This window comes from Mustela lutreola, chromosome 4 (genome assembly GCF_030435805.1).
Source record: "Mustela lutreola isolate mMusLut2 chromosome 4, mMusLut2.pri, whole genome shotgun sequence".
Classification (NCBI taxonomy): Eukaryota; Metazoa; Chordata; class Mammalia; order Carnivora; family Mustelidae; genus Mustela; species Mustela lutreola.
The window spans coordinates 115,954,140-115,982,105 of record NC_081293.1 but is presented as its reverse complement, the minus strand read 5'-3'; the positions used below and the strand labels follow the sequence as shown (position 1 = coordinate 115,982,105).

Sequence of the window (27,966 nt, the reverse complement as noted above, 5' to 3'; positions counted from 1 at the left end):
GCCAACACTGGAATTCAAAACCAGGAAGACAGACCCAAATGTCAAACACAAAGTGTCTTCTTCTTGCAGATCCATTTTCTCCCCTCCAGATCCCTTCTGATGGCATCCTCTACTCTAAAGTAGCAAATTTGCAAGGATGGAAAGAACTGCAGAAGGAGGGAAGAGAATTCAGGATCATGGTTCTAAAATTACAGTCTGATAGCCACTAACGTAACTGGTCAAAAAAATTCAAACGCCTCCTTTGGTTCATGATGGGCAATGAAGGAAATAAAGTCCACTTTATTTCATTTCAGCCCACGGCAAGGGTCCAAGTAACCTCCAAAGTGATTAAGGACTCCTCAAGCTTTGTATTCATAAATAAAGTCAGTGAAATTTTAGGATTTGTGGAGGATCCCAATCCAGCAGTCTAAGAAATCTGGCTCTCCTGTAGAGCTACACATAAAATGTTACTGAAATACCTCGAGTGTTAGGGAGGACAGAATGTTTTGTGTTACAAGCACTTCATTAATATTGTTTTCAGTTGGTCTTGGTCGTCAGCTCTTGATTTAAAATGGACAAATAAATTGATAAACCATAAAGATAAGCCTACAGTTATTTACAGCAACTGTCATTGACATTATTATTAGTTATTTAGTGAACCCCACAGTATACAATGATGGATATTTTTACTAAAAATATTTCTAGTCTATTATTGTCCTATAGTTTCTCCTACGGATTAAGAAATACGTGCATTGCAATGTAAACATGAGCCACCTTTACCCCTGCGCTAAAGAGGATATCTGCATAATGCCCTATGACTACTTTGCAACAGAATTAATGATGTCCTAAATTTGTGCTACTGAGTTTGTACTATTTTAAAGACTTGCTTTGCATTATCAAGCTCATATAAAAATACTGGATTGTTTTTGAAAATTTTCTTAATTTTATCTTATTTTTTTTCAGTGTTCCAAGATTCATTGTTTATGTACCACACCCAGTGCCCCATGCAAAACCTTAATACCCACTACCAGGCTCATCCATCCTACCATCCCCCGCCCCTCCAAAACCCTCAGTTTGTTTCTCAGAGTCCACAGTCTGTCATGGTTTTTCTCTCCCTCTGATTTCCCTCAATTCACTTCTCTGCTCCATCTCCCAATGTCCTCTATGTTATTCCTTATGCTCCGCAAGTCAGTGAAACCATATGATAATTGACTCTCTCCGCTTGACTTATTTCACTCAGCATAATCTCTTCCAGTCCCATCCATGTTGATGCAAAAGTTGGGTATTCATCCTTTCTGATGGAGGCATAATACTCCATTGTATATATGAACCACACCTTTATCTATTCATCTGTTGAAGGGCATCTTGGTTCTTTCCTCAGTTTGGCGACTGTGGCCATTGCTGCTATGAACACTGGGGTAAAGATGGCCCTTCTTTTCACTACATCAGTATCTTTGGGGGTAAATACCCTGTAGTGCAATTGCAGGGTCATAGGGTAGCTCTATTTTTAATTCCTTAAGGAATCTCCACACTGTTTTCCAAAGTGGCTGCACCAACTTGCATTCCCACCAACAATGTAAGAGGGTTCCCCTTTCTCCACATCCTCTCCAACACATGTTGTTTACTGTCTTGTTAATTTTGGCCATTCTAACTGGTGTAAGGTGGTATCTCAATGTTGTTTTGATTTGAGTCTCCCCGATGGCTAATGATGATGAACATTTTTTCATGTGTCTGTTAGTCATTTGTATGTCTTCTTTGGAGAAGTGTGAGAATTTCAGACCAATATCCCTGATGAATATGGATGCCAAAATTCTCAACAAGATCCTAGCTAACAGGATCCAACAGTACATTAAAAAGATTATCCACCATGACCAGGTAGGATTTATCCCTGGGATGCAAGCATGGTTCAACATTTGCAAATCAATCAATGTGATAGAACAAATCAGAAAGAGAAGAGAGAAGAACCACGTGGTCCTCTCAATTGATGCAGAAAATGAATTTGACAAGATACAGCATCCGTTCCTGATTAAAATGATTCAAAGTATAGAGATAGAGGGAACATTCCTCAACTTCATAAAATCTATCTATGAAAAACCCACATCGATATCATCCTCAATTGGGAAAAGCTGACAGCCTTCCCTTTGAGATCAGGAACACAATAAAGGATGTCCACTCTCGCCACTGTTGTTCATAATTTTAATGTACAATCATAAGTCTGAATTCATTCTTACTAGGTTAAGAATGCAATACACATAATTAAGAAAAACACAAACACAGACATGAATGACCTCATCTCTGTGTCCACATGATAACTGGTATCATGTTCTCCATCCATCAGACCAGTGTTTTCTGCTTGCTTCCTGTTGTAGTGGTTGAAATGTTTCCATTCTAATCAACGCGAACTTCCTCCTATGGTCTAGATCCCACCTCCTCCTGCTCCTTAAAATTTCCCCTTTCTTTTTCCTGAATCATCCATGAGCTTCCCAGATCATTCCTGTCATCATACAAACATGTCAGAAACATACAAAGCATCTCCCATCTTTAAAACAAAAACTACTTTCTTGATGTCACTCTCTTTCTTCTCCTTCTCATTCTATTTTTGTTTGCCTGTACTGCAAAGCTCCTCAAAGGGTTATCCAGTGACTGCTGACATATCTTCACATCCTATTTTTCTTCTTGGAAGCCCCCGCCCCCACCCCCTCCACACGGGCTCCTGCTTTCAAACGCTACCATGAAACTCACTGGGGTGGGACGGGGGAGGTCCATGTTGCCCAATTAACAGATCCCAGATTGAAGAGATTTGTCACAGTCGATCTCTGCCTTTCTCCCCTTGACATCCCTCACCTTCTCGATTTCCTCCCCATTTCCTGGCTGCTCAATCTCAGTCTCCTTCATTTCCCATTTCCTTCTTGACCTCAAACTGTTTTCACGCCTTTCTCTTCTCTTACCTACAACGCCTCCTTTGATGAGCCTTCCACTTTCAAGGCTTTAAATAATATCTACAACAGATAATACTCAAGATTATGCCTCCCATGATGTTCACATTTATAGATCGAAACTGCAATTTTCATCCCTAATGAATATCTCAAACCCACTATGTCAAAATTGGGAGTATTGGTTTTCTACTTCCTCAATAGCCATGATTCTTTTCATTTCAAATGAAACCACCCCACACACTCAAACAAATGAACAAAAAAAAATCTAGGAGTCATCACTGGTTACCCCCTTTGCCTCAAGTCCCATTTCAGCCCACCAGACTCTGCTGGGAATTCTGCCCCCCTCCCAATACTATTCAGTTTATATCCCTCTTGACTGCTACCGCCTGTCAAGTCATAAGCACGTCTTGGTGATTTTCTTGTTCCCCCTTTTGTCCTCCTGCCATCCATCATCCTCACACCAGTCAGGGAGGGGTCTTTTAAAATGTTTTAACAACCGTACTGTTTCTTGCTTAAAACTGTCTTAAGGCTTCTCAGCACCCTAGAAACAAAAGGGTGAGCCCCTCATCTTGATATATAAAGTTCTTCATGATCTGCTATACCAATGATGCTTGGTACACAGTAGGAGCTCAATAAATTCTCATCTTAGACCATCCCTTGTACCATTCTTCCTCTCATTTATTATGTTCCAGCCATAAAGTGCTCTGGACTTTCTTTCTCTTCCTGTGGAGAAGCCCTGGGATGAACATTCCATCATCCCAGGGCCTCTTCAGTCCTTTTCTCTGCCTGAGAGTACACTTATGATGTCAACTTCTTTACACCCTATTCTTTCTTCATTCCATTCATATCTTTCCCCATAGAGTCTCTCCTGCCTGGGTCCCTCTTCTCCCTCAGGTATTCTGTGCAAATGTCACCTCCTCAAAGAAGTCTTCCATGAGCACCCAATCAAGATTAGTCTATCCCAATCACCAACCATTCTCCATCCTATTACTCAGCTTTGTATTATTCATAGTAACCTCAGGATTTAAATTTATTGTGTTTATTTAATCATTTACTTGCTCATTGTCCATATCCTATTATTTTTTTTTTAAAGATTTTATTTATTCATTTGACAGTAGATGGAGAGGCAGGCAGAGAGAGAGAGAGAGAGAGAGAGAGAGAAGCAGGCTCCCTGCTAAGCAGAGAGCCCGATGTGGGACTCGATCCCAAGACCCTGAGATCATGACCTGAGCCGAAGGCAGCGGCTTAACCCACTGAGCCACCCAGGTGCCCCGTCCATATCCTATTAGGGTGCAACTCCATCAGAGTAGGAACTGCGTTGGTCTTGCCCATTACTTATGTCCCCAGTACCCACAATGATGCTTGGTATATAGCAGGAGCTCAAAAAACTAAGGCTAGATCAACAATAAGTTTGCTGTAATTTATTTACTTCAAATTCTCCATTTCTTCATTTTTTACTGAGTTATGTTTCTACTAAAAACTAGATTTTTGCTCAGTCGGTTAAGCATTTGCGTCCAGCTCAGGTCATGATCTCAAGGTCCTAGGATCGAGTCCCGCATCAGGCTCCCTGCTCAGCGGGAAGCCTGCTTCTCCATCTCCCTCCGCCTGCCGCTCCTCTCCCTGGTGCTCTCTCTCTGTCCTATAAATAAACAAAATCTTAAAAAATAAAAAAAGGAACTACGACAGCAGATGACACTTAAGGACTTTTGACTTGCCTTCAAGAGTCAAAGTGAAAAGACACTTAACAGCTATGCTTTAGGATACTGGGATGCTCATTTCCTCACCACAGATGAACTCTGGTACTGTTGTTTAGTCACCTGGGTAATAATTCCCCCAAATTAATTAGAAGATGCCCTAAGAGGACTTCACTGGTTCCATAATCCAGTCTGCTTTCAGAATAAAAATATCAGAGACAAATTACATGAGTAATTATGGTCCATTTTTGTCAGCCAGATAAAGTAATATGAAGAATAATGATAATGAGATGAGTTATTTTGCTTATTAGTAAGGCCTTATTATAACGGCACAGCCTAATTGAAAATAAGCCATTTGCAAAGTCATACAAGGTAGTCAGAAGCCATGTAGAGTATCACCCCCAAGGCACAGGTTCTGACCTCTCCATCAGGAATTGGTTTCTATTGCGTGAAAAATTTTCTCAAATGTAGTTATCTTCTTGATTGTGACATTATCTTGTCTCTTTAAGTTGATTTATTTCATTTCGTTTCTATTGGAATATTTGAATACATTAACGCATTGTTCTATTTTAGTTTTTGTTGAGAGAGAGAGTGTGTGGTAGGGGAGGGACAGAGGGAGAGAGAGAATCTTAAGCAGGCTCCACGCCCAGTGTGGAGCCCAATGCTGGGCTCCATTCTACAGTCACCCTAATACACTGTTCTAAGGGGGAAAACCCACTTTTACATTTAAGAACAAACTTAATACAATTGTAACCTTATAGAAAAATGTTACTTTTCTACAGTTTATTTATTTAAGCAATTGCTACGCCCAGCATGGGGCTTGAATTCACAAGCCCAACATCAAGAGTCTCATGCCCATCTGACTGAGCCAGCCAGGTGCACTGAGAAATGTTACTCTTAATTGTACTATTATAGATTAATGAGAGAATCTGTGATGAAAGGTGCATGTTAATGGGTCATATAGCTTTAAAAAAAAACCAATAATTTATTTATTAGTTTTAGAGAGAGAGAACAAGTATGTGGAGGGAAGGGCAGAGGGAGAGAGAATCCTAAAGCAGACACCCTGTGGAATATGGAGCCCAATGAGGGGCTGGACCTCACAACCCTGCGATCACAACCTGAGCTGAAACCAAGAGTCGGCCTCCCAACCAAGGAGCCACCCAGGCACCCCCGTGTCATATAGATTTAAACATAGCTTATTTAATTTGTCTCAGATGAGGGAAGTCTACATGATAGTAAAATCAGTGTTTGTTAGCATTACTGATAGTTCTATGTAATTTCTTACTTTACTTTTTAGAGTGAAATATCTTCTGATACAAGTTATCTTTCAGAAAGGAAAGTCTGCATGGGGAGACTTGGTGGAGGAGACATGGTGGAGGAGATGGGGTGCCAAGTTATGATCTGGGTTTGGACACTTCTTAGCTACATGACCTTGGGGATGTCATTTAACTATTCTGTGCCCAGTTTCCATGTTTGTGAAACGTAAATAATAATAGCAATCTCTTCTTAAAACTAATGTGAAGATTAAGGAGTTAACACATGAAACATGCCTAGGAAATGGTTCTTGGCCCACACTATTTAACAGATTTCAGCTATGATTCGGTATTATTTTGTTTCACTTAACAAATTCATTTATCCTAGAAAAGGAACACATTTCTGTCCATACTTGTTCTTAGGCTAAATATTAAATTGAATTATTGCTTATCGAAGAACTTATAGTGCATTTTTCCTATGGCTTCTTATATTTTGGTGCTATTTCTAGTCTCTTCAATAGAAATGCTATAAATTCAAGAAAGAAATAAAATCTGAGACTAAAATGAATAAACTACTTGTTTGTTGGCATTACTGGTAAAGTAAGAGAAGAAACTACCTGATAAGAAAAAGAAGGTGCTTTGGGAGAAGGATAGCAAGACAAATTGGTAGAAGCAGATCCATTTCATAAGATCCATATAATTGCTGGAGTGGAGTTGAAAATTTGATTTTACAGTTCCTAGCATCCAAACACAACTGAAAATCTGATGATAAAGAAAATAAGTTCTAATAACTCAAGAGAACAATAATGGTTGTTATGAACAGGTAAGTACCACTATGTACATGCCTCCTTTACAAGGAAGGAAACAGAGGCAAAGAGAAGTTAAGAAATGTACTAGGGGGGTTATTGGGATTCAGAATTAGAAAGACCAGAACCACACTTTTGATCCCTTCACTGTAACTGCTTCTGGTGAACAAATGCACCCTTAACAAAATTTATATATATATATAAATATATATATTTTTTTCTTTTCTTTTTTTTTTTTTTTTCATGTGTCACAACAGGTTGGGACAGGTTTCTGTCCTGTGACTTCTACTCTGGCTTATGACTTGAGACCATAATGGCCAGTTCTTGGTACAGAGAAGAAAATCTAAAAGACTGAACCACTGCTAGCCTAAATATCCTGCCAGTCACCAACTCTGCTTTCAGGTTTTACAACAGGAGTTGAGTGAAATTGCACCCAGAAGAAATGACACATTGGGGAGCCTGGGGCGCTCAGTCAGTTGAACATCCAACTCTTGATTTCAGCTCAGGTCATGATCTCCGGTTCGTGAGATCGAGGCCTGAATCAGGCTCCATCCTCAGCATGGAGTCTGTTTGAGATTCACTCTTTCCCTCTCCCTCTGCTCCTCCCCAGCAAGTGTGTGCTCTCTTTCTCAAGTAAATAGATAGATAAATAAATAAATAAATAAATAAATCTTTAAAAAAGAAAGAAAAAAGGGAAGGAAGAAAGAAGCATGTTTACTTGGTTATCACATTCTTTGCAGGTGCCCTGAAGATCCCTCTCCTTTCTTTGTCCCACAGCCAGCCACCCAAACCTCTGGACCCCTCTCCTGAATATTTATTAAATTGTTACTTTTCCTTTAGCTTCACCACTACCTCCTTAGATCAGCTCTCACCCCCAGACTAATGTGATAACCTCATGCCTGGGTTTCCAGAACAAACACAAAGGTTGACCTTCCTCCAAAGAGTTCCATTGTAGTTTGCTTTTAAATCTATAGAAAGGGGGTGCCTGGGTGGCTCAGTGGGTTAAAGCCTCTGCCTTTGGCTCAGGTCCTGATCTCAGGTTCCTGGGATTGAGCCCCGCATCAGGTTCTCTGCTCAGCAGGGATCCTGCTTCCTCCTCTCTCTCTGCCTGCCTCTCTGCCTACTTGTGATCTGTCAAATAAATAAGTAAAATATTAAAAAAAAAATCTATAGAAAGGCATTTCGAAGAGATTTCTTTTAGAAGTTTTGCATTCCAAAAAAAGAAATATCTGAACATTTCCCAATTTAGACTATTTTAATTATGTGAAAAGCATTCACCTGATATAATACTGCAATCAGGATTAACTTTAAGATACCAGATAATCCACATTTGTATTCTAAATAACAAATTCCATAATAACTTGTAAATCTGTTTCTAAAATAATCACTTACCATAAAGAAACCATTAATATTTACAAGTATTAAATAGCATCTATTACTGTAAAAGTAAAAGAATTTTTAAAAATGGCAAAGCTTATTTCTCTATGGCGGCTTCCTTTCACTGTCTGATCCATGAATCATCTTCCTCAATTTAAAGTTATGATTGAAATTGGTATCAACTTCTACCCTGGTTATATTTACATAGAATACTACCCATAGTATAATTTAGAAAAAAAGAGACAAGTAAATTTCCACTTTTGTTATATGGAGCCAGGCCAAGATGATTACTCTATCAATCAAGCATTTAATCAATGAGTCGATCAATTATCACAAGTAGTTCCCATGTCAGAGGTACATGTGAACTCAAAAGCCTAGTTAGATTTCTTGTGATGAAGTCCCATTTCTCTTGACTTTGGCTGTCATTCAGTCATTGCTTTGAGCAACCTTTGCTACCTAAGAAGCAAAATATCGTTTAGTGCTCACATTTACATAAGGCTCTTGTGGTGCCACAATGGCACTCCGTGTGGCTCTGACATTGGCTGGTCCTTCTACCAAGCTAACTCTCTTACACAATTTGGGCTTCTGCTCAGTGGTTATGCCCTTGGGAGCCTTCTCCCAGTCACTCCAATAAAGCGCTACCCCTCACTTGCTGGCCTTGATGTGTTTTCTTCATCGCATTTATTACTCGCTGACATATTCATTCCTCCGATGGTTGCCTCCCCCCATCACAATGCCGGCTCAACCCGGGCAAACATTTTGTCTTGAAAATCCCATCTCCCCATGTCGCGCTCTGCACTGACCATGGAGCCTGCTTAAGATTTTCTCTCTGCCTCTGCCCCTCCTCCCCCTTCCTCTTCACCACTACTCTCTCTCTCTCTCAAATAAATAAATACAATCTTAAAAAACAAAAAAAGGAAAAGTGCATAAAATAAATCTAGGAATCAGTAAAACTCTAGGAATAAAGTCTTTTGGAAATACAATGATACCATTATCAACTTAAAAAAAATCTTATTTAAATAATTTTTTCTTCCTCTTTCATTGTTATTTACTTATTAAAAATCTTATTAAAGTATAATTAACATACAGTGTTACACTAGTTTTAGGTGTATAATGCGATGACTCAACAATTCTGTACCTTACTTGGTGCTCCTCCTGGGAAGTATAGTTTTATTGCCTCTTGTACACTTCTCAGCAGATTAAGGAGATGGGGTTCACTTATAGCCTCGATCCACCAACATAGACACTGCACTTTTTATTTATTTATTTTAGAGAGAGGGAAATAGAGAGAGAGTACAAGCAGGGGGAGGGGCAGAGGGAGAGAAATGGAATCTCAAGCAGTCTCCCTGCTGAGTGCAGAGCCTGATGACATGGGCTTAGTCTCATGACCCTAAGATCATGACTGGAGCTGGAATCAGCATTGGACAGTTGACCAACTGAGCCACCCGGGGGCCCCGAGACTGACACTCTTACAGGAGTCTCTCTGGCTCCTAAAGTTTTTAACTCTTTTAGTTTTTAACTAAAATAGACATCACAAGCTTATGTTCAGACACAATGTTTTTCTTAATTAACTCCTACTTTGTTCTTGTCACACAGTCCCAGGATTTAGGACCACAGGGGAAAGGCACTTAAGAGTCATGAAGATGAACACTTTCACTTGAAAAACTAGTTGCCAGAGGTCTGGACAGCCCTTAGCACTTGCCCAAGGTTATGTGGCAAGGTCAACTGGCAAAGAAGGACCAGGGGGCCTGACTCCCAATCCAGTGCTCTATTCCCTTCCCTGTTTATTCCAACAGCCAAAGTTGTCTATCAATAAACACGAGCCTTAGAGACACGGACATATATGGTATAATAACTGTAAAGAATACATGATTTAGAATATCTACACTTAAAAAGTACTATATTGCATTAATGATTTGGATTAATAATTTATTGGGAATCAGAACACTAGCTGCAGCAGTACGAAGAAATCTCCATGGGCCTTACACGTAACTTCTGAGATAAGCAAAACAATAGAATGTTAAGGGGAGGTGGCACTTGCAGTTGAGGCAACTTGCAGAAAGGTGTGAAAGAAGAATGGAAATGACATACGTTTATCAGAGTGTAAACATACAGTCATCGATACAACTAAATAAACATAATGCTCAATTCTAACATGTTGGTGTAGACACCACTGGATGAAGCTCCAAATTCAGGATCCCTTCTGTTTGTGAGCAACTCCCAAGACTCTGGGAGGATCTCTAGCAATGTGTTCACATGACTGTGTTTTATAGTATTTGCTAGTTTTTTTTTTTTTTTTAAGATTTTATTTATTTATTTGACAGAGAGAGATCACAAGTAGGCAGAGAGGCAGGCAGAGAGAGAGGAGGAAGCAGGCTCCCTGCTGAGCAGAGAGCCCGATGTGGAACTCGATCCCAGGACCCTGAGATCATGACCTGAGCCGAAGGCAGCGGCTAACCCACTGAGCCACCCAGGCGCCCCAGTATTTGCTACTTTTTAAATACTTAAATTTAGTTAACATATAATATATTATCGGTTTCAGAGGTACAGATCTATGACTCAGCAGTCTTACATAGTACCCAGTGCTCATTACATCACATGTCCTCTAATGTTCCTTACACAGTTACCCCATCCCTCCAGCTACTGATATTTTTTTTAAGATTTTATTATTTATTTGAAAGACAGCCAGCAAGAGAGCAAAAGCAGGGGGATGGGAAGAGGGAGAAGCAGATTCCCAGCCAAGCAGAGAGTCCCAAGTGGGGCTCGATCCCAGGACCCCGGGATCATGACCTGAGCCGAAGGCAGTTGCTTAACTGACTGAAACACCCTGGTGCCCCCGTATTTGCTACTGGTTAAGACCAGCATCTCCACTCTGCCTATTCCCTCACCATATTCCCCTCATGCTGGATAGTGTTGGAGCAGCCATAGCTGCTTTTGAGATTTAGCTAAGGAGAGGCTGAGTTTGAAACTGGGTTATCTTGATTTAGTGTGATATGGTTATGTAGTTACGCAGGTCACTTCTATTTCATAGTATAGTCATTCTCAGCATAGAAAGAGCTTCCAGGGTGCAACTGGGTGTCTCAGTCAGTTAAGCATCTGCCTTCGGTTCAGGTCATGATCCTGGGGTCCTGGGATCGAGTCCTGCATTAGGCTTGTTGCTCAGCAGGAAGTCTGTTTCTCCCTCTCCTACTGTTTCTCCCCTCACTTGTGTGCACTCTCTCTCTCTCTCTCTCTCAAATAAATACATAAAGTCTTAAAAAATAAAAAAAGAGCTTTCAGGTACACTCCTGCTGTCCACTGGGCTGATGTACCTGGCATCAAGGACAATGGTGACAAACTGTTTACTGAGTGATGCCAATTCAAGAATAATTAAGCCTACTGACTCCAAGAAAAGTTAAGAAGCCCCGAAATCTTACAGTTCATACCTGAAAGAAGTAAGATAAGGATTTTTCAATCTGATGATGATCCTACACATTTAAAGGACATTATCAAAAAGGAGTTGTGAAGGGAAAATGTTAAAATTACCCCCCAAAACCAAAAACAAAGCAAAACCCCTCTGACCCACCAAGCTAGAAGCAGAATTATCGTTCTATTCCTTCTATAGAAAATATTATAAAATTGTCATGGGAAGAGGTGATTGGAGAATATTCAGCCAAAAATTCCAAGGAAAAAAGTGTTATAGAGCATTTCGGTCAGTTAATAAAGATACTACGCTATATTTGCAGATTTGTGATTTGGGGGTATTGTTAGCTTCTAAAAATGTATTGTGATTTCTTTTTTCATTCTAAATAAATACATTTGCACCTAATTTTAAATGTGTGATTGTGTATGCTTTTCCTCAAAGAGATCCTTGCCCTTCCCCCCAATTCTATAAGCTTCCAATATGGACTCATAAAACCTGAACCCTGTTCAAGAGCACACACTTCATGCACCTTCCTGCCTTTCATAAATGTCTTAAATCACAGGTCCGAAAGCACTAGATCAGTCTAGATTGCATAGGACATATTCCACGTTGCTTAGCATACCACATTGAAGCAATAAATAAATGTATTTCATGCAAGACAGCATTGAAAAAGCCAATGGCAAGTTATCATTTCTTCTCTGTTACTTAAGGCAGATTTGGCCCAATGCAAACATTCTTAAAAGGAAATGATCCTGCATTAGGATTGATGAAGTGACTTCTAAATAATTGTTTTCTTACCCTAGACCCAGGCCACTCTCTTTTGGCCCCTGCCAAAGCTGAACCTGAATGCAATGTACATTGACCTTCTTGAACCTCAGGGGCTCAGCAGAAGTCCCAGAGAACCTGGACCTTCTGGGTCTCGCTCACCCGGAATGCTGCTGAGCAGTGCTGACTGAGAAGACCTCCCAGCGCTGTTAGAGTTTATAAGCCAGGAAGGCACGAACACACGAGCGGGTAGCAGTTATGTGCCAGTGCACAAAGCCCCTAGGAAGCACTTGGAAAACCTGTGCCCTTCGCACTAGCCCATTAAGCACAACACACGTGTATGGTGATTGCAAATGTCTCCTAGAGCCGGGAAGTTTCCCAGACTCACAGAGGAACTTCCCCCTCTCTCCCCGTCTCTCCTGGGTAGTGAAGCCAAAAATTGCTTAATTTGGTATAAAATCAAGGCCACTTAAAAAAAAAAAAAACAGAAATATTAGTAATTTCTTCTGTTAAGAATTTAAGACTTCCTTCCTTCCTCAGAGTCATAGCCATGCAGGCCCATAATCCCTTGCGGGAAGATGAATTTCAGGATCCAAATTACTTACATAATTAATGTATGGATTTCACAAAGGCAATGTGGTGCATAGAACCACAAGTTCGGCAGCAACCCCAGCAAAGTCTAGGGCAACGCTCGGCAATCACATTAGTATTTCTGCAGTGAAATGCAGGAAGATCTCATAAGTAATATGTAGAAATGAAGATTATGAGTAGCTTTAAATTATTTCAAGTCAGGATTTGCTGACAGACGAATCCAGGTCACGTTAGCTTTGCCATCATGTATTTTTTTTTTTTTTTTAAATAGGCTTATGGTGTTTTTTTTTTTCCTGAGGTTTTTTGTTTGTTTGTTTTTTTGGTAATACGGAATTACAGATCAGGGACAGTGAGCCTGTATCTCCAGGAGCTCTATTTCCTTTTACTCTTATGGTAGAAAGATAAATCGTACGGTTTTAGTCTCTCAACGCCCAGGTCATTTTATTTTTATTTGGTTATGCCCTTCGCCAAAAAGCCCCGGACTTTTCAAAGTAAATCAGAACAGAAACAATAAGAAAGAGCTACTGTCCTCTCGGGAGGCCCTTGTCTCTTTCCTCAAAGCTCTGCCTGAAAAACAAAGCTGCCTTTTAAAAAGCGTCGCAGAGAGCCACAGAAGAAGGCGAGAATTGATCTCGCGGAATTTATGGAAGGGGAAAAGCACCGCCAGAAATCATGTCTTTGGAGAGCATAGCGGGGGGCCATAAATACTGAACCCTTGAGGACTACCTGGACAGAACCCTGCTGAGGGTCCTTGCGGCTCATATGCTGCCGCTGACATCGCTCAAAACTCAGACCTCAGAGACGAACAGGGCTCCGGGAAGCTGCACGTAAACCAGGGCATTTGATAGAGAAAGATCATAAAATTAGGAAATGGATGCAGTCTGGCTTCTTAGAACTCCCTGCTAGGACCAGTGTAAATCTTGACAGGTGCAACGCATCTTCTCATCTTTTCAAGGGAGGGGAATGGAAGACAGGACCATTAACTTGAGGTTGGGGGGTTGGAAAGAGGAGCGATGCACGGGGAACTTTCAGAAGAACCTTTAGGAAGCTAGACATCATCCCTCCTATGGGGTAGGACACGTTACTCAGGCCAGGGCATTCAAGAAAGGGACTTGCCTCATTCTGCATCGTGAAAAATGGGAGGAAGCACATGGAAATGTTGGTAAAACAGGCAGTTCTGGCAGTTATCCGCCCTAGTCTTGCTAAGAATCATTTTTGAGGACAGGACTACTCACTGAGGAGAAAATAACCTCGCTGTACCCAAAAGCATCAAGGAACACAGTAAAGGCTTATTTGCTACTTTGCAATGCATCTGCTTCAAAATAATCCTGCCATAGGCTGAACCATAGAACATTATTATGCAGGTGATCAACATTTCTATAGTTTTACAAACTTCTGTTCAAATATTTTGCTGGAGGCAGTGGCACATGTTAATTTCCAGAAAGAACAGTAATGTAGAACAATGATTACGTTATGTTTAGGTTTTTAGTTCCTTTGTTACTAAGCCTGCCAGAGAAATCCTAAGGGTACTAGCCCATGGCATCAAAATAATCTCCTATAAATAGAGCGACATCTTGATAATAAGTATAAAAGTACTACCTGATGAACAGTACTTAAAATGATGACTCCCACTTTTAAGCATAAAAGGCTCTCATTTCCAGGATAACTGATTTAATGTTTCTTAGCTTTCATGTTTGTTTTATTCCTCTCCTAGTACAAAAACCTCACCTTTATTAGCATTTATATATTATGCATAATGTTTTCTTCAGTGGCATGTCTACATACATCTGTTCCATTAGTTTGTAAATTTCATAAAAAATGTAATCATGTTTATCCTACAGCAGTGAGCCAGCTTCTTGCCTTACACTCCTTGAAACCAATTGTTTTTGCTACTTCTTGGCTTCCTGCACACAGTTATCTGCGGAGCACACTGGAATGCAGAATTCAATGAAAAGGGAAGAAAAATCTACCCACAAAGGTGAGAATTTGACCGGACGTGGACTGCTCCATGAATTCTCAGACCACGGGTGGAATACATGTGTGTGAAAAGGCTCGCAGGGAGTGTGAGCCAATAGTGTCCCCTGCTTCCCAGAGGCAGTCTGTGGGCTGCTTTCTCATGTCTGTGTCTACACAACCTTCAGGCTCTCAGAAAGCATGGGCCTGGTTCACCTGGCCTGTGTCTGTACAGAGACAGCAGCTCTTGCCTTGCTGAAGCTCAGGGGCTGTAGCCAAAGGGGTCGCAGTCTGATTTGTAGATAAGAGGCAGGGAAGGGAAAAAAAAAATGGTTACTGTATCAGATAATGCTTTGTGGCAGCCCCGGGAAGCTTCCTGGGGCGTTTGGGTCCCAAATGACAGGGATGGGAATTGTGACTGAAAGGAGCCCCCAGATATGATTTTAATTAAGAACAGGTCCATTCCACATGAGAGGAAATCCTCGAATAACGCTTGGATCTGTCAAGAGCAAATGAATTCAATTTTGGTAAAAATACGATGATTGAACTTAAGATAAATCATTATTTTATCAATGAAAGGGGCCTATTTAGAGAAATCATGTCCAAAATCTTTGATTGTCTCGAAAGATCAAGTAATCGACTGTTTGAATATGGAAATCTGGAGTTTATGTCTATACTTCTGTTTTGCCCACACAGACAAAAATACCCTTTGGGATGGAATTTAACACATTTTTAACTGAAGAAGCATATTTCAAGGACAGTGCTGTGAGAAGGACCATTATATGGAAGTGAAATTTCCTTTTCCAGCATCTACTACAGACAGATACTAAGGATTAAGAGAGGTCACATAAAGTAGAACGGTAAAGCTCCTCAAAAATATTCTGTACTAACATTAAAAACAGGTTTCCTTTAAACTCAAAAAACCTCTCTTATAGTATAGAAAATGAGCTGGGTTTTAAAAGCCACTTGCCTTCACCTTCTGTTTTATATTTGTTTATTAGAATAAGGCTACTGGCAATAATTTCTGTTTTGACTGACTTTATTAGTAAACAGGCTACTGGATCTACAAACCTTTCTTTCTGAATAAGTGTGACAGTCCATGATTTATTGTACTTAATATTTTGCCCCTTAGTCACTTCCTTGGCTGAAATCCCCAAACCTCATTAGGTGACTTCTTTCAGTTTTTGACAGATGGACAGTGACCACAGGATATAAAATGAACAGCTGTCCTCCTCCCCTTTCGTACCTTTCTCCCTTTCAGCCCTCTCCCCATTCCCTCACTTCCAAAATATTTATATTTTTTCCTCTTGACCACCACTCCTATCATAAGGAAGAAAGAAACCAATTCTCTCCCAATTTATGGGATACCATGCTATTTCCCACTACCTTTGGCGGTCCACCCCCTTTGCACATTTCCTCCCAAGCCCACAGCTTAGAGCTTTCATCAGATCCTATGTTGGGAGAAACATAAGGAAGAGAAATGCAAAACGTGTCAGGCTTTGCCAGGTTCCCTGCCAAGCAGCCCTCCTTTTCCTAGGGCCAAGACCATACAATCTAGCTAGCCCTAGTGGGTCAGGTCTGGCTCATTTTCTGGGAGGATTGATCCCCACCTTAGGCAGCAGGTGTTAAGTACTGCCCCTCCCCTCCCCCAGAAATATGGAAACTCAGCATTACCACCCTGGCTGCAGTTCTGGCTTTGATCTTGATCTTCAGGTCTTAGAATGGCCTCTGCCTTGTCCTCCTGCGGGCTTCCGTCTCTCTGACCTTCATGGCAGTGTTTAGCCTCTGCAGCAGTACTACTCCAGAGTACTACTCCAGAGCAGTACTACTCTAGCAGTACTACTAGTAAGTACTCTTACTAGTCTCCCTCCCACATGATGAAGTCCTACCACTGGCCCTCTCTCTGTCTGGATTTTTCCAGCACACTGAAAGTGTAGTCTGCACCCCTCCTTGGCTTCTCATATATGGACATTTCCTCTCCACCCCCCATCTATTTCATAAATAAAGTCCTTGCAGGCTGGGCAGTGTCTTGGGTTTGGCTTCCTCCACAGTGGATGCCGACACATCACATTATATAGAGCATAAGTCCCAAAGATCCCCCTGAAAGAAGAATTCTTGATCAAGAGGTGTTTGACTTGACTGGTAAGAACATGAAAGTCGCTGGCTTGGATCCGGTTCTCATGTTGCCCCTGGATTTCATGCAGCGGGCTCCCTTGCCTCAGCAGTCAAGAGCGGGTATAGTTTTGAGCACCAGCGTGGAACGTCACTAAGTCTCTTTCCCAACCTATGAATGAGATCCCATACTGTCCACAGTTCCTTAGTTGTAGCTGTGTGCAAAATTCTGCCCTATAAAGCAAGAAGGATGCTTGTATGCTACTTAGCCCTCAAGGGCTTTAAACATTTGAGCTTTAAAGGGTGCAAGTGGATGTGCAGAACTGTGTATAAGTGGGTATAAATCAAAGCAGAGTGAAGTAGGTGTGATAATATAGAGAAGCAGGAATCAGAAATACCAGGCTAAGGCAATGAGCTGAGTTTTCATAGGAGGGACTGTTTAGTCTAGAGCAATGATCAGTTTCTTCTCATCTTATAGTTTACTGCTTATATCCCTTCTCCTAGAACAGCCCTCAATAAATTTTAGTACAAAGTATTTATGAATGAATTGCTGATATTTATTTTTTAGCCCTATTAAGCAGAGCGACAAAGAATTAAATATTTTAAAAGGAATTGTAAACTGTATTTTAATTCACATAATGATAATTACTTAGGTATTGGTTTTATTCAAGAATGCTTATAACTAATCTCAACAATCTCTGCCAGAACCTAATGTTTAAAAGTCTTTAACAATATTTGAGAATATTCCCTTTTATAGCTTAAAACAGGATTTAAGAATTTGGGATGAGGTGGAATTTGAAATATATAAAATAAAGTTTATTTAAACTGGTCATTTAAAATAGACATTCCCAGAAAAGGAATAGATCAAATCCAGGGTGAAGAAGCAGGATAACCTGAGTTATCAGTTCTAAAGTTTAATTACTGAATTTAGATAAGACAGAAGTGTTCTCTATATAAAGATTTCAGTCTTTGTGTTAATATGGATCTTGGAAGATCTAAAACTCAAGTCATAAACAAATCTTATTTTAATATCTTTCATATCCAAGAATCTTACACTCAAATAAACACATTATGTAACCTTAAATTCATATGTATTAAACTAATTTCACCATTAAATATTTCTAAACTTCTGTATTTTATTAATATTTGTTTTGAGTTCAAGTCATCAGAGATTTTGTTCGTCTCATACTTTGAGATTATGTTTTTAGAAATGGTTTTCACTATTTCATAACAAATTCCCCAAGGTTTTACTCACTTACCAAGGAGAGTGACTCCTGAAAAAAATGAGAATCTAATTTAGAAACATAACTCAGGAAGCTCACAGAGGAAATGAGCAATAATTCCTACCAAGACATGGAGAGCTCAATTTCTCCTTCCTCTGAATTAGCTGTTCCAAGAGTAGAAAGAGACTTTCTCTATTGGATCAACTTCTGAGTAATTAAGATGTTTATGAATTAGGCTTGAGGGAAAAGCTGCTTCCCGTATGCTAAATGCAGTATAATACCTCATACAAGAAGCATTTTATTCATTATACCTATTTAAAACATTTTAAAAATTTATTTATTTATTTGACAGAGATCACAAGTATGCAGAGAGGCAGGCAGAGAGAGAGGAGGAAGCAGGCCCCCTGCTGAGCAGAGAGCTTGGCAGGGCTTGATCCCAGAACCCTGGGATCATGACCTGAGCCAAAGGCTTTTTTTTTTTTTAAATTTTTTATAAACATATAATGTATTTTTATCCCCAGGGGTACAGGTCGGTGAATCACCAGGTTTACACACTTTACAACACCCACCATAGCACATACTCTCCCCAATATCCATAACCCCCCCAACCCCCCTCCCCCCAGCAACCCTCAGTTTGTTTTGTGAGATTAAGAGTCACTTATGATTTGTCTCCCTCTCAATCCCATCTTGTTTCATTCATTCTTCTCCTACCCCCTTAACCCCCCATGTTGCATCTCCACTTCCTCGTATTAGGGAGATCATATGATGGTTGTCTTTCTCCGATTGCCTTATTTCACTAAGCATGAAGGCTTTACCTCACTGAGCCACTCAGGTGCCCTGTATTCATTATACCTATTTAAGAAAAAATAGTGCCAGATCTCTTTTCTTCTACAAGGCAATCTTCCAATTCACCAATAATAGTACCCCTAAGCTTTCCTTATTTTCTAGCTTTTATTTTTCAAAATACACTCATACAAAGTGAGAAGCTCTCATTTATCTCAGAGATTGTAGCACATAAAGTGCCAAAGGACATTTTCATATCTTAATCTGTAAAAGTAAAACATTTGTGATTCAATGACTGTCCCCTGTCTTGAGATGGTTAAAAACAAACAAAGAAAAAAGACAGTACCAAAAAATGCCTACAGAAAACCCCAGATCTTTAAGATATTTATAAGCAAAGCCAAAGAAAAGAGGTTCTATTTCTATAAAGTATGAACAAGTAATAGATTCTAACTAGTTTGTAATAACAAACTGATAAGTACATGGACATATATTACTGTCCACTAGGTTCACGAAAAGCATAGTTCATTGGTGGTTTCATGTTTCTTTCTGGATCAGCTTTCCATTGATTGAGGTGTTCAAATCACCAAGCCCAAATCCTCTCTTGGCATGAAATGTCTGCATTGGACCAATTCAGCACTTAGTTACACACTATTACAGTTGTCTCTGTAATAGTTCCTTGTCATTCAGGCAAGAAATATTTATGGGCGTCTATTTTGAGTCCCTGGGCTAGGGGTTGAGACTATCATGATGGACAATACAGATTTATCACCCAAGCCAAACTCTGTTCTTGATGGCATATGTTTTTAAAGGCTTTACCTTTAACCCCCAATCTGCCTCTGAATTCTATCAACCTGAAGAAAGAGCTAAGCTAAACTGAGCAAGCACAGTACTTGGCAAGATCTTACTGAGTGAGTCAATGCAGATTGTTATCAAAGAAGAGACAAGTCCACCCTGAACACAACTGTCCAAATGATCTTTCTTAAGAATTGATTTCATTATACTTTTCTATTGCTCAAGCTGACTTCTACTGACTATTCAGTAAGTTTAAACCCCCCGCTAATTACAGGTTAACTCTTTAAACGGACACACTTTTATCTGACATTGACCTCAGCCACCCCCTGGCTAGTCCTTCTGCTCCGGGAGGGGCTCACGTTCCCATCCTGTATCTTGCTCATGTCACTCTGTCTTCTCACCTGGAAAACCTCTGTCCCTTCCAGTGACTCATGTCGTTGGCTTTCAGGGATTCTCCTCTCTAAGAAGCCTTCCTGACCTGCTCTACTGTGTGGGACTTGTCACCACGGGGACCTGTACACACGTCCATCTCTGTTTAGAGCATTCATGCAGTTCCCTAACAGAGCCTTCCACCAAACTGCTAAGCACGGCAAACACCCCTCTGTTTTCTCACTTTTTTGTCTATTTATAGTTAGTTAGCTCAGGAAAAGGTTGGGGACGCAGCAAACACTCAGTGAAATCTTGTGAAGTCAACGAATGATACAAAGCATTATCAGCACTTCCCTTGGACCCAGGATCCTGCCTGAGACAGCAGAGTTTGGAGGCATCTGTGAGATAATGGTTTGCAAGGACATCATCTCAAATTTTTCTTCCTATCCCAGAGGAAATCTAGAGGAAACGGGTAAATGTCTCTAAGGCTACGAGCATAAATTCCACTAGGTGACTTGAATGAAGCAAGTGAGGACTGTTGCAGATCAATGCTTCAGCACAGAAATGGTCAGCAGAACTTTCACTGGAACAGAAAAATGAAAAGTTCATCCACAAACATTTTAGGACACTTCTCAAGATGCTTTAGCTATTGATAACTTGATCAATTTCAGGTTGCCCAGCTGTGTTTCCAGGATGCTTTAACGTTCAAGTTCATTTGGTGAAGGTAGCTTGTAGGTTTATGTATATATTTACACGCGTGTGTGTACGCACGTCTGTGTGTGTGTATGTATATCTATTTAGAAAGGGCTGGGAGAGGACTGCTATGAAACAGTGGCATGGTACAGTTTATTTGACATGCTTAGTAATTTAAGCCATTTCTGGACACATAGCTCTGGGGTACTTGAATAAGGCTTGCGATGGAACTGAAAATGTTTACAAGAGCAATATAAAAGTATCAAGGCAATAACTTATTCAATTGTGGCTACCAAGAAAGCTAGGAATAAAGACAGAATTCCCTAGAAAATGGCCCATATTACAGCTGAATCATCACACTAAACAATGAACATTTAACATCCTTAAGGAATTCCAAGGAGGGACACTAAATCTAACTCACCATATTGAACCATTAGTATAGATTTGGGTAATCCCACAATCCATGAAGAAATATAAATGTTGGATTGTCTACAAGCGGTGTTTTTCTATAGCACACGCAATAAATTTGTGAACTGAGTATAAGCACAATGGCTGCTACTTGACTCTGCATTTGCTTTTTTGGTATTTGGTTATCATAGGACTTGTAAAGCTCAGAATGAAATCACACGATTACCACATCTCTAGAATCTGTGTGTGTGCCCTCATCTAGCCCCACACCATCCATATAAACAGAATGATGCTAGCCCAAGCACTCATAACAAGTTACACAAAACCATTTCTGAAAATTGTGCCCACGCTACTGTATTGACCGTTTACCCCCATTTTCCACACAGCTAATGGTTTGTCACTACATTGTTTCTTGGCCACCCTAATCCTTCTTAGTTCCCAAGACTTTTATTCTCAAAATGCAGTATGCAAATTCCCCAGTGAAGTCCAAAGCAATGAGTTATAATTCTTCATTAAATACTTTATTTCAGATGAAACCAGAGAGGGAGACAAACCATCAGAGGCTTAATCAAAGGAAACAAACTGAGGGTTGCTGGAAGGGAGGGGAGGGGAGTGGGGAAATGGGGTAACAAGGTCATGGCCATTGGGGAGGGCATGTGCCCTAATGAGCACTGGGTATTATATAAGACTGATGAATCACAGGCCTGTACCTCCGAAACCAGTAACCCATTATGTGTTCATTAATTGAATTTAAATTAAAAAATGTTTTTAAAAAATTAAAATAAAATAAATATTTTGTTTCATTTCCAATGACATGCTAAAATTTCTCTTTTGATTCTAAACCCGCCACTCAAAAAAGATTTCTAAGTACTTTTTTAGTTACAAACTTGAGATATTTTTACCTGTCATCTCTTCATGCACTGATCTCTTCCAACATCCTGATTCTGTTACTCTTCTAGTCTTCTAACCTAGGCTTCAAATCCATGGTTTAAATGATCCAAGAAGATCTCTGGCCTGATGTGACAAGAGTCCTTGGTTTGCAGTGAAGTCAAGGGCTCTTACTAAGTCATATGTTTGGGTCTAGTCCCCAGCCCTTGGTCATGGTGCTTGTTCAGGCTTTGGGATCTCCAGCACCAGATCCTGAATCCTCTGATCGTTCCCTTCCCAGCCCTTTGGTAGGGTGATATTAAAAGGAGAGGAAGTTAATCTCTGCCAATTCCTTAGTATACTCCTTATTATTTATAAAAATAGAGGTTTTTAATCCTTTTAAGATAGGGCAATTTCATTGGTGGTGGAATAAAATTCCTACCTACCTTGAATAAAATTCAAATACTAGTAGAATTGTGAAGCATATATTGTAAAGAGGATTCTCATTAATTGGTTAGAGATAATATCTGAAATTAATGTTCATTGCCCTAACAAAAAAAGTTTAGAATAAGTACTTGGAATAGAGATAAATAGGAAAAAGCTTTTCAGCATATTCTTTTATATTGCCCTTCTTTTTTTTTTTTTTTATTTTTTATTTATTTTTTTTTTTTTTTTATAAACATATATTTTTTATATACATATATTTTTATCCCCAGGTCTGTGAATCACCAGGTTTACACACTTCACAGCATATTCTTTTATATTAATAGCATTATAAGTTTAAACACATTGGTTCTGGTTAAGAACCTTGAAGTTACTTGCCTGGCCAACTTGAGTTTTTGAAAGAATTGTTTTTGTAGCACCACAACTTTCAAAAAACGAATTTCACATGTTTCCGATTATAAGTCTTACATGCTTGTTACAGAACATTCAGGATACACTTGTTAGCAGATCAAAGAAAACCCTCCTAAGAAAGACTCATTATTTTGTTTTTGCTAACGCTTTCCTTATGACCACAGATGGACTTCTGAACAGTGTGTAAATTGTTGTAGTCCCGTTATCGATGTGAGAAGAAAACAACCTAAACTGTAACAGGCAGTTTCATCACATAAGACCAACAGGAGAAGCTTCAGTGAGGCACGTGGATGAGAAGGTGACAACAAATGGGCTCTCTTGGGGACAATCAACCCCAGAGAGCTCCGGGCTGGGAGAACACCGCCTTGTGATCAGGACTCAGAGGCTATGTGGGAAACAGTCCTTTTGCTAATGCGGGTTCTCCAAAGACAAATGGGGAAAGACCCTGGGGTGGGGGTGGGGGATGGGGACGGGGGGGGGGCATTGGGGGATGGGACTCGGGGACTAAAGGAAGCTGTCCGTCCCCTGTCCCTGAGGCCAGGCTGCCAGCATCCTCTTGTCACAGGCAGAGGCCAGGTAGAGGTCTCCCTATTACAGGACCAATATCATTAAGACTAGCCCCTATTGAGAAGGCAATATCTTTCTTAACCTAGAACATTCCTATTGGAAACTCATCCGTGTTATTTATTAATATATGCCTTTGGAGATGAGGACAGAAGGTAATAGAGACAGCAAAGCGGTATACACTTGACCCAAAGGTACTTTATTTTACTGAATGCTTTGGGTAGGAATTTTTAGCTCTAATATAAAAGCACTTAAAAGAAATATTGCCAGATACAGTCATTTTAAAATTATCCAAGTCTGAATTAAACATGGATTATTTATGTCAACACAAAGCCCAAAACACATATAATATGCTAATTTAAAAAAACCTCATATACCAATATATATGAGGAAAAACCGAAAACCAAAAACCAAACCAAACAAACAAAAAAACAACCCCACAAAGCCCTAATTGGTTTCTCTCAGACAACATCTCTTTCACTACCAGCTAGTTAAGGTGCAGGAAATTTAACAGATTTTAGTCTTAATCTGAGCAAAACACAACCAGTCAGGTAATTCTGCTCTAACAGTACAATCCCAATCATTCTTAATCTATATGTAAATCACTTTTTAAAATGTTTTGGATTATCTGTATCATTCTTAAATACCGCTCCCTGCTGGAGAGCAGTGAGAACAGAAAGCAGCATTTCCGATTTTTAATTTCATTTAAAAATGTTTTAAATTATTTATAGCAACGTTAAGACGGACTCTAAATCTGAAAGCATTTGGCACTATAATCAGATGACACACTATGATTAAAACAAACACGTCCAAGTTAAATTGTTATAATTGCTAAAAATACTTACCAATGGAAAACTGGAGGACAGAGGCTGTTGTTGTATTAAGGCTTGTGGTAATCTAGAAGAAGAAATATACCAAAATAAGACAAGATAGAAAGATAGGAGGAGAAAGAGGAAAGGGGACTGAAGAGAGGAAAGAAAAGAGCCATAAACAGAGGTGATATTTACCCAGTGGTTAGCTTACTTTCATCAGTATGTCTGAACATAGACACATTTCATGGTGCCCTGTGGGGAATAAACTGTGAGTTCCTGCTTTGACTCTCAGGTCCTGTTAAAAACCATTTTCAGTGTGATCTGCCGGGTAACCTTGGGAGGGCACTTAACTCCGTCCCCTCCGTCCACTTTGGTTACACCAATAGATCGAGAGTCCAAAGCGAAGGTCATGAGAAGGCTCCCAAGCAAAAACTGGGAGGTAAATTAAGAGCAAGTGAGGAGAATAAGATTATTTTGAAAAGTAAATAGAAATACAACAGCTAAAGTATATAGGATTTTGTTAGGGGATGATAAAATGTCTAAAATTGATTGTAATAATGACTGCCTAATTTTGTGAATGAACTAATAAACCTTGCGTTCTATAATTTAAATGAATGGCTTGTAGAACATGTGGATTATTTCTCAATAAAACTGTTACCTCTCCAAAAAAAGTAATCAAATAATGAGCCTAGAAATATCCTTCCAATGTATTTCTGTTACTGTACTTTAATCTCATGAAGAGGCATGCTTAAACAATTTCCCCCTTCTGAAAGAGGAATGATACCTTATTTAATTTGAAATCCATTTAAATTTTAAACAATTTTTTATTTATTCTGTGGAGCACTGACTTTGACCCTTACCAGCTCACACGAGATAAGAATTACGGTTCTCCTTTTCAGTGACTTTCTTGTTGGGTTCCTGACCCCTGTAAGCTAATGAATGGAATGCCTCCTGTGATTGCACCTATAAATTGGAGAACACAACTGTGTTGTCACCATGGCAAAACCAGTAAGTGGTCTTACTTCCGCTTCTTATATATCACAATATAATCCCTAGACTTATCCCTGCACTTTGCTGGCCCCCCTGTGATGGAGTTCACGACCGTGGTCGGGTCAGGAGATACCCAGTTTATGAATCACTGTGGGAATTAGTGGGAAAATGAGAGAACAAGCCTCTGGTTTCGCCAGAATTCAGCTGAGATGTGAGTATCCAAAGTTCAGATGTGTGCTTCCCATTTCTACATTATTTAGAAAGATGACTGAATGTATGCTTTAAACATGTGACTTTAAAATCCATGAGAAAGCAGAAAAGGTAAAAGAGGGGAGGGCAAGAGAGACTTTTTAAATTATTAGATTATCAGTATATATATCAGGTCCTAACTGATTTTAACTGTAGCAAAACACACTGATGTTAGGGTGTCAGAGCAAATTCTCCATTTAATTTAAATCCCTCATGATTGCAGATTATCTGCTAAAAGAAAACTGGCCCACCATGCCCAGAGCTCTGTTTCCTGCTCTCTTCCCCTCAACCAGAGTTATTGGAGAAAAATGCGCCAACAGATTTTCTTTAAATAACCAGGATACTAGCTCCTTTCCAAGATTCCTTTAAAAGGAATCTCCACCACCCCCTACCACACACACACAATTTTTACAGTAAGTTCAACTGTTTGTCCTCCTGGTTTTTCCACTTGGATAATTTGATCTTAATAATCCAGAGAGGCACATGAAAATTTTTACTTTTCACATAACTTGAATGAATGCTCTTTCCACCTCTGATTTTATATTAACTGAGTAAATTCCCAGGTGAATCATGAAACACTCCTGAATGTAAGTTCTTTGAAACAATGGTATCCTCTGTAAGCTACAAGCACCGTGGGTTACTGCTAAGGCTGGTGCATGAAATATACTAGAGAGTCTGAGATACTTATCCTGCTGGTGTAATAAATGACACTGTGTCACCTGCATAATGAGGTCCCACAGACATGACCGCTGCTAGCAAACAGCAAGTTCCTTGGAAGATTGCCAAATTTCAAATTACATGTGCTAACTGAGAGTGAGTGACCCTGGACCTAGATTAGTCATTGATTCTACATTTTTCCCCCCTCAACCAGGGAAGCTAAGGAAGGGTAGAATGGTTAAGTCTCATTTCTCTACCATTCCCTTTTAGCTCTTTAGTAAAAAATGTTGGCTACAAGGAATAGAAAAGTTGAAGAGAAAAAAGTAGCAGGAAGCATTGCCTATAAATTTTGTTCATCCTATGTTTACATTTGGGGATTATCAATTATTTTTTATCCTTGAGTTCACATACATAATTTTAGTTTGTGAAGTTATTAAGTCTTTATGTCTGATGTTCTCAAAATGGAAAGGGTCTCTTACATGCCTTTTGACAAATAATACAGAGACTATGAATGTCTGACAGAACTTTTCTCCTACCAAATCTCAGTGATCTTAAGTTATCAAATAGACCCCAAATCACAGAAATTAGTAGGATCACAAAATGAATATGAAGTCGCTACAGGCTGAGGCTATTTATTTTGCATGTTTTCTCTGCAAATTTGGGGGTGGGGTTGATGCTGTTTTAGCCCAAACTCCTCCTTGCAACTAAAATGCATTTCCAAGTATATAATAGTTTAAAAAGTAATTTCTTTAAAAAAAGTGGGGGAGGGAGGTCACATAAGTCACCTGTTTCATGCTCTGAGAGAGCATATTTTCTCTTAAAGTAGTGGGTAAGTGAATTCCTCATGACTTTCACTTTGGACCAGCAAAATGAATAAAGTTGGGGTGTCACCACCTGAAATATGGGGGAGACCTCACTGAGTTAAATAAAACACGTGAGGGCTGCAGCCACAGCAGCAGTGGGGACATAATGCCTGGTGTGCCCATGTGATGACAGATGCCACCTCTCACTGATTCTGGCTTTTACTGAAATAAAATGCCATGTGACTGAATTCACAAAATGGAGATTTTTTGCTGGCTTTAAAGACGATATCGCATCAGCCTCTCAACATTCTTTGCCTGTGGCCCTTTGTTTCACAAAATCAGTAAGAACTGAATTTATGAAAAAGAAGGCAAATTTGTTAAAAAGTGATGTTTGGGGGGCTGACACCTTTCATCCGTTCTCACGCATAACAGTTTTGACTGTATTCAGTCTTGAGTGCCAAGCAAATATCTGAATTTTAGTAAACATAATAGCATGTTAACTGACAACTGAATTCCTTTTTCATTTGGCTGATCTGTCTTCTGTAAACACAACTTGGGTATAATATGTATTTTTGCTCGTGAGACACCAACACAGTATAAAAATTATTGAAAATTAGAAGTTGCTAGTGTGTAAAGTGTGGATGTCATTCCTGTCTTTATTAATTACCTTCACTCTATTCCCTCGGCGTCCACAACACAATCCTTCATACTTATGAGGGGAATATAAATCTATGTATTTTTTTTTCTTTCTTGGATGAAGAGAATTATTTCGGGTATTTTCTTTTTTACTTGAAAGGCTAATCTCACATTAATTACATAATATAATTCAAAACTAGCTTACTGGGTATATAATAAACTCTAAGGCTAAATAAGGAATAAATAAATAAATAAATAAATAAATAGAGAAGAGTGAAAACGGGATTAAAGTATACGTGGTTCAAATAAACTAGATACTTCAGCTTTTAGTTTTACAAACTGTAGAAATATGAATGCTGGTATTATATCCTTAGATATGTTTATATCTTATTTATC

General features: G+C 39.5%; 1 protein-coding gene across 3 annotated transcripts in view; it reads right to left on the bottom strand.

Annotated features, from left to right (window-relative positions):
- RELN (reelin) overlaps positions 1-27,966 on the bottom strand; it is a 501,731-nt gene that overhangs the window by 218,581 nt on the left and 255,184 nt on the right. For all 3 annotated transcript variants that reach the window (XM_059170891.1, XM_059170889.1, XM_059170890.1), the window contains exon 8: positions 24,269-24,320. In XM_059170891.1, coding sequence (XP_059026874.1) covers positions 24,269-24,320 — 52 coding nt within the window. The remainder of the gene's footprint in view (positions 1-24,268; positions 24,321-27,966) is intronic.